The sequence below is a fragment of the Myotis brandtii genome, unplaced genomic scaffold (assembly GCF_000412655.1).
Source record: "Myotis brandtii unplaced genomic scaffold, ASM41265v1 scaffold520, whole genome shotgun sequence".
Taxonomy (NCBI): Eukaryota; Metazoa; Chordata; class Mammalia; order Chiroptera; family Vespertilionidae; genus Myotis; species Myotis brandtii.
Genome location: NW_005369827.1, coordinates 3,504,245 through 3,511,959, shown reverse-complemented (window position 1 = coordinate 3,511,959; position 7,715 = coordinate 3,504,245). Strand labels below are relative to the sequence as shown.

The 7,715-nt window shown below is 36.7% G+C and overlaps 1 protein-coding gene across 1 annotated transcript in view; it reads right to left on the bottom strand.

Moving 5' to 3' along the window:
• Positions 1 to 7,075, bottom strand: part of GRXCR1 (glutaredoxin, cysteine rich 1) — a 103,512-nt gene extending 96,437 nt beyond the window's left edge. The window contains exon 1 of the mRNA XM_005877489.2: positions 6,680 to 7,075. Coding sequence (XP_005877551.1) covers positions 6,680 to 7,063 — 384 coding nt within the window. The 5' untranslated portion in view covers positions 7,064 to 7,075. The remainder of the gene's footprint in view (positions 1 to 6,679) is intronic.
• Between the last annotated feature and the right edge of the window lie 640 nt (positions 7,076 to 7,715).

Below are 7,715 nucleotides of genomic sequence, written 5' to 3'. Positions count from 1 at the left end.
CTGTCCCTAGCTCATACACACACACCACACACGTCCACACACTCCTCTATCACTTCCTTGCACTCTCACACTCTCTCCCTCCCTACCTTCCTGCTGGTCGCCATTTTCCGGAGTTCTCCCTCTTAACCCTGTGTGGGAGAGTTTTATGAACAAATGTACATTTATTTCTTCCCTTCTAATGAAATATTCTAAGACACAAATAATTTGCCAGCAATTAGCTGAGATAATGAATTGTTAGAAAAATGAAATTGAGCAAAGAGATCATAAATATAATTTCCATAACCAAAAATTTCTTTATGATATTTTATTCTGTTTATAATTTTTAAACTCCTCCCAGGCAATAATGGTTGAGGGACTGATATAGTTACATAGTGTGTCAATTCATAGACTATTAAATGTTTATATTGTTCTTATACAACATTCAGAATACTGAATTTTAGAGAAAATATCAGAAACTCTGCAAGCATGACCAGGCCACCCAAAGAATGTCTGTATAGTTCTACAGTTATATGGCTTTTAAAGATAATTCCCTAATTATGTGGTACCCACGGGTTGCCAGCATGAGTTCATTAAGCAGTTCCAAGTTATCTGTGGAACCTGTGGTTTTGCTCAGCATGTTATTCTAAAGACAGAATTCAGATAGATTCATAGGATTAAGCGTCAAACAATTAAAACCAAGCTCCCATAAATTAAAATGTCATGATGATGCAAGGGTTCTAGTGAACAGAGGAGAATAAGAGATATTCCAACAAGATATTCAATGAACTGAGGAGAGAAGGTTTTAGTAAGATTCATAGAACATGGATAAGTCAGTGCTCATGGTCAGAGTCATCATTACAGACTTCTGGAGACTTGTAGGATCAAGATAAGAGTCATTAATTACAGTTATTGGGCCTGGAGACAACTAGATTAGAAAGCAAGAGAAGCTGAAGAAAGGGATGCAATAAAATTATAGTCTAATCAGAGAAAGGCTAAAAGGAGAAAAATACAAGCATTGGAGAAATGCAGAGGCTATGTTAAGCCAACACAAAAACAGAGGAGAGTCCTATGGCAATAAGAAACAAAAGTGAGTTTCATACCTGAATTCTTCCCTGAATCGCTTTACACACCCACTCACAATACACTACTGAATATTCCATGAAGGCAAGAATTGGTTTCATCCCTCAAGTTATGTAGCATAGTGCTTGCTCCATAATAGATTGGCAGTAAATGGCTATTAAATGAATGACTGAAAAAAAAATATTGAAGCAGAAAGGATTGAATGGAGCAAGCTACTAATGCTTCATGATGCAAACTCTATTCTTATCCAAGATGGGAAATTTCCAAAGCCAAAAGAGATGGGAAAGATCAAAATAACCACTGTCTTAGAGAATTTCACTTAATTCATAATTCAAAGAAAGAATTTATTGAGGTCCTAGTCAGTATCAGTATCAAATGTTGTGACTAAGAATAGCAAAGACAGTATGTGGAAGGTGGTCACAGGATTTTAAAGAATATTGGTTTGCAAGTCTTTAATTGCACATAAAAATGTATCAGTAGTACCAACGCATATGGGGGCTTCTTTTTTTCCTGTTTCTTGAATTACAAGTCACCTAATTGCTTAATGTAGTTTCTTGTACTGTTTGGAATTGTATTAAAAGTTCTAGAGTTTCTTTCTACTCCCTGATAGCTAAAAGGCAATATTTCCATTAGTGGGTGCTTATTTTGATAGTGGGTACTTATTTATTATATTCTGCTTTCAAAAATAATCTTTTAATCCTACAATTTAATGTTTCATACACAGAGAAGAAGCTAAACTTATTAATGGATTAATGATGATGGGAAATTTCCAAAGCCAAAAGAGATAGAAAAGAACAAAATAACCACTGTCTTAGAGAATTTCACTTAATTCATAATTCAAAAAAAGAATTTATTGAGGTCCTAATCAGTATCAGTGTCAAAAGTTGTGACTAAGAATAGCAAAGAGACAGTGTGTGGAAGATGGTCACAGGATTTTAAAGAATATTGGTTTGCAAGTCTTTAATTGCACATAAAAATGTATCAGTAGTACCAACGCATATGGGGGCTTCTTTTTTTCCTGTTTCTTGAATTACAAGTCACCTAATTGCTTAATGTAGTTTCTTGTACTGTTTGGAATTGTATTAAAAGTTCTAGAGTTTCTTTCTACTCCCTGATAGCTAAAAGGCAATATTTCCATTAGTGGGTGCTTATTTTGATAGTGGGTACTTATTTATTATATTCTGCTTTCAAAAATAATCTTTTAATCCTACAATTTAATGTTTCATACACAGAGAAGAAGCTAAACTTATTAATGGATTAATGATAACACTATGTCATAAAGTTGTGAAAAATAAAGATGTCAATGCTCATACATAATAAGAACAGTGCCTGACATTCAGTAAACACTTAATCAATGTTAATTTTGTTGTTATTGCTTTTCCAAAGTGGCCCAAATAAACCACTGAGACCAAGGAGTCATCAAGAGTAACACCTTGTTTTCACTGGAGTAATATTCTATTAACAAAGCTAGAGTCAGTGAGCCAGAGACAGATAATATGTATGGCTCTGTTAATATTATCCATCCTAAAGTCAGTGAACAGCACTGAGCACAGTCTTTACTGAAATAATTAAGGCATCCTGTTCCAAAGGTGTCCCTTGTAACTTCATGGTAATTTAATCAAATGATGTGATAGACATGGTAAGTTTTGATACATTTAAAAAATACAATTTTAAAATTAATGGAGGTGATTTAATTCTACAGAAAAACCTTCCCTGGCTGAAGACTGAATATAATTAAATAATAGATTTTAAAATCTTCTAACCAAATGTTGACCTTTCAAAAGACCAGATTAAACCATAACATGACTTAGTCTTATAAATTTTCATATTTGTAATTATAACACTTCAGTAACACAGTGACTTCTTTTAAAAATTAAAAATAATAATTTCTTTCTAAAATATTCCATTAATGAGGAATAAAATCATTTATCTAGGTAAAAATATCCTTACAGCAGAATGTCTTAAAAATAACCAAAACATTAGGCCTATATCAGAGTGTACTGTTAAGATTTCTGGGCCTGCTCCTGAACCAACTAATTGATATATTAGCATACTCATAGGAAACATGTCTGTCAGGATATCTTTATTCATCTTTGACTCAGGAAAGATCCTCCTTATGATCTAACAAATCATAGATCAATCTATATCTTCTTTGTTCTCCTCATTAAATATTGAAGACATAAAAAACATTATGGAATATGTTTAACTTTAGAAACTGGATGAATTTCCCTTTTACACTCTAGGTCAATGATTCTCAAGCTTTAATGTATGGAAGAACAAACTGAAGAGCTTCCAATAAATGCATACTTCCAGGCCTCTATTAGATTCTAGGTTTTCAGATTTCCAAACTGATCTCTCCTGAGCATTAAATTTTTGGCATCTCTATGAGAGCTAGAAAAGTCAAACATCTGGATCTGAAGAGCTACAATCTAGACCAGCTGGAGGTCCTTGAGCAATTCACCAAGGAACCAAAAATCCACCTGCTATAAGACTCCCCTGAGAATCCAAGTGACCTTTTTTCTCTACACCTCTGATCCATCACTACCCGTAGCAACCCTGTTTAAGATTGTACATCCTCAACTGCTCAGAATTCTATAAGGAAAACTAATTGATAAATCAAATGGAAATTTGTTCTAATAACTCTTTCATAGACGACTTTTTAAATAAGTGCTGCTAAGAAGTAAAAATGTTTTAAGCAAATGATTTCAATGACTAGTCTCTGCACAGTTAAAATTTTTACACAGCACATGCCAGTATTTAATGAGATAGGAATAACAGAGTGGTAAACTAATAGAGAGCAAGCAAAGTGATTTATAGGGTTTTTGAAAGATTTTAGTTATATTTAGAGTTTCCTCTCAAGTTTCAAGTTGAGTGCTTCAAGATTTCATAACTGAAAACAGGAAGAACGAGCTGACTATTTCTCCAATCACAGTTCCTTGCTTCAGTAAGACTGCCTGGGCACTGGAACCTTAATCAAATATCCAAGATACAAGTCCTCACTTTTTCTTTGCTAAGAAATTGCTGTTACAATTGCATGTAGCTAAGTTTGCTGCTTACTTTCCACGGGATATGGAAAATATAAAGAGATCCAAGGAAGAGTCACATCTGGTCCCATAACCCAAGTATGGGAAAAACTGAAATGTAACCTCTGCTTTTAGCCCCTAGAACTTCTCTGCTATTGCATTGTGGAATGCATGTGGAAACAATCATTCTAAGACATATACCTAAGACACTTATCACCACTTATGACACATCCCTTAGCGAGCAGCAAGTATCCAAGTCAGCTCTCTACCTAATGCTGTGTAGGTTTTATTGCACAACTCCAGGGGGTGCTGTTCACCTATTGCATTGTGGAATGCATGTGGAAACAATCATTCTAAGACATATACCTAAGACACTTCTCATCACTTATGACACATCCCTTAGCAAGCAGCAAGTATCCAAGTGCTCTCTACCTAATGCTGTGTAGGTTCTATTGCACAACTCCAGGGGGTGCAGTTCATCCAGACAATTAGGTGAATGGAGCCCTTGAAATAGTGCAACTGGCAGCCCTGATTCAAGGTAGGAATGCCTTTAACTTATGTTTTGTCCTGGAGAGACCAGAGAATATTCTGTGGCAATGATGATAGTGATGATGGTGAAACTGATGCTGATGGCCAACATTTGTGAATACCTAAAATATGCTGATTACCCACATTATAAAGAAAGAAGGACTAGGTTGGGGGGGGAGGGAAGAGGGACTGATTCAATATCAAAGACTTTGAGAGACCTCTGCTAGTAACCACTATTTTCTTCTTCAAGTATATTGGAATGGGGTTAAAGTATTAAAAACTGACAGTTTCATTTATTTCTCCCCCCCAAAAGGGCAATGGAATTATGCATAGAAAAATATACGTGTAAATATTATAAGCTAATCTAGTACTAAAATTTACTTGGATTTTTTTCCCATTTCCTATTTGCAAATTTATAGCACCATCAAAATAAAGCCATAGGAGGAAAATTTATTCTCTTGTAGGTTTTGAAGATTTAAGGTATTTATTCAAAAAAGATAGTTTTTCAAGAGATTTGAACAAATTCAAGTCAAAGTACTAAAATTGGTACAGCAGATTTATAAATAATACTCCAAACTATAGAGCCTTTAGAATCATGACAAGCTAAATGAATTACAATGAATGCAATCATTTTTTAATTTAGTTGTTGTACAGTCTTAGTCTGCCCCTTGGCAAAAATAATATTTGCACTGAGTGAAACATAGAGGCCCCTAAGATGATTTCAACCTAATAGTAGCATATCTAGAAATATACACAAGATTTTTTTCCAACCTAGTAAAACCTAATCATCCGTTTCGGATTTTTTGGTTCCCCACTCCCACCCTTAATCTGTGAAATCCTTCACAGGTTTTATATATGAAAACTAGAGGCTCAATGCACGAAATTTGTGCAAGAATAGGCCTTCCTTCCCCCAGCTGCCTGCACCAGCTTCCCTCTGGCACCCGGGACCCGGGCTTCTCCACAGCCCCAGCTTCATCTGGAAGGTCATCCAGAAGGATGTCCAGTCTAATTAGCATATTATGCTTTTATTATTATAGATAACCTTATATCTTAACTGCCTTTACCCTTTAATTTCTTTTATAAAGTCCTCATGGCATAATCTTTCTAAATACTTCCTTTGAAATTAAAAAAAAAATAGTCAAGTACCTTTTTAAAAATCCTTTCTCTAGCAGCTTTATATAAGGTCAGGCATTAAATAATTCACAAGATATCATTTTATTTAAATACTGAGAATAATATAAAATGGTATTACAATGAAAAATATTGGTTTGCTACCCTAATGATAGTGACAATGAATTTCATTCCTGAGTCTGATCCCTATTTTTAACCAAAAATCATTTTACTAATGTTTCAAGGCAATTACAAAAACTACCTTAACATTAGATCATTGCCAAGGGCCCAGGACCTGAATAATACATTCCTACATCACTGTGCAGAATCTATCACATTTTAAGGGAGATTCTTTACTATAAAATCTGGATCTCAGTCTGTACTTTTATAGAAGAATAAATTCTGTAAGTACTGTTCTCAGAGTTCTAAAGAGCAAATTAATGGAGAAATGCAATTCGGATGAGCCTGCAACCTCCCCAGGAATGAGAGAGGCAGTTAGCCTTCCCCTCTTCACAACAGCCAACTGAATCCCTCCCCGCTGAGTGCAGCACTCACTCTTTGTCTGGTTTAAATACCTACACAAGTAATGATAAACACCAAGCCGGTGTCTTAAGGATGATAAACCAGAAATTAACTTCTAAGTTTTGCTCAGATGCTTTGAACACTATAGTGTGTCATTTTTTTTCTTGGTTAAGAAATAAATACGTTGTTTTAGTCATTACAGGCTGGAAGAAAAGACCCCTTCACGGGTAGAAACTTGGCTCTGAGAAGTCAATCTAGTTTGCTAACGTAATAGCCCCGTTTTTAATCAGTGGCTATGGAGACAATATCTTAGATGGGAAAGTGGCTCATGAAGTATGTAGGAGCCATGAATAAGAGAGGCTTTAAACTGGAGCGCAGAGTGGTGTGGAGATGGTGAGCCGGGAACAAGTTCAGGAGGAGCGAGGGCAACGACTTACCTGCAATACTTTGGTCAAATTGTTAAACAGAGCTTGGCCGGCACTCACTTTGTATTTGACGCCTCTGACTGTGCCGTTTTTGCTTAAAATGTTGACCCTTCTGGTACCAAAACTCTTCTCGCTGGCGGCCCTCGCCAACACCAGCAAGTTATCCTGGTCGTTCTCGTGCTCGTCACTTTCTGATCCTATGTGGCCGTTTTGCTGTCCATCAGACTCACTGAGTCCATCGATGCCGCAGAGACTGGCACATTCGGAGTCCAGGGAGCCTGACGGCTGCCCATCTTCGTACACCTCCTTCAGAACTCGCCCGCTGTGGGACGATGCGATCCGAAACCGGACTTTCCGTGGCCTGTCGCTCTCCGGCTTCATCTCCCTTTTGAGCATGGTCACAGCCACCCACACAACAGGTCACATCATTCTCGATCCCTCGTCACTGCTTGAGTCCACCTGCCACATAACGATATCAGGACGGAATTCTGGTGACAGCAGCTCTCATATGAAACTAACATCGAAAGGAAAGAAGATTCCCAAGAACTTACAGTGCATCTCGGCTATTAATAATGAATGTGTATGTGTGTGTGTGTGTGCTATGGTTACCTTTAAACTAAAACCTGCAAAACGATCCCAGCCGTTAAATATTAAATAGCTATGGTGGGCTCTTTAACAGGACAAGTGCAAGAAAGTGGCATGCAATGAAACAGAAAATAAGTAAGGGCAAGGAAATGAAAGACTTGAACTTCGAAGCCAATAGGGACTGTTGAAAAGGATCTTAGTGACAGAAGTATCTCTACAGTTCACGGTCCAGTGTGGAGGCCAGAGATAAAATGGGGACTCAAATGTATAGCATCAGAGATGTCACAGTCTTCTCACAGGGCTAATTTCCTCTGTATTTCACTCTCAACCAGCAGTCTTTAAAAAGGGCAGTGAACATGCTGTTTCTGCATAGAGCTCTCATTGCTAGTTCTTAAATCATCGATCACTACCAGCTTTGTATACAGTGAATTTGCAACCTACATTGTTATGCACAAGGGGCTTT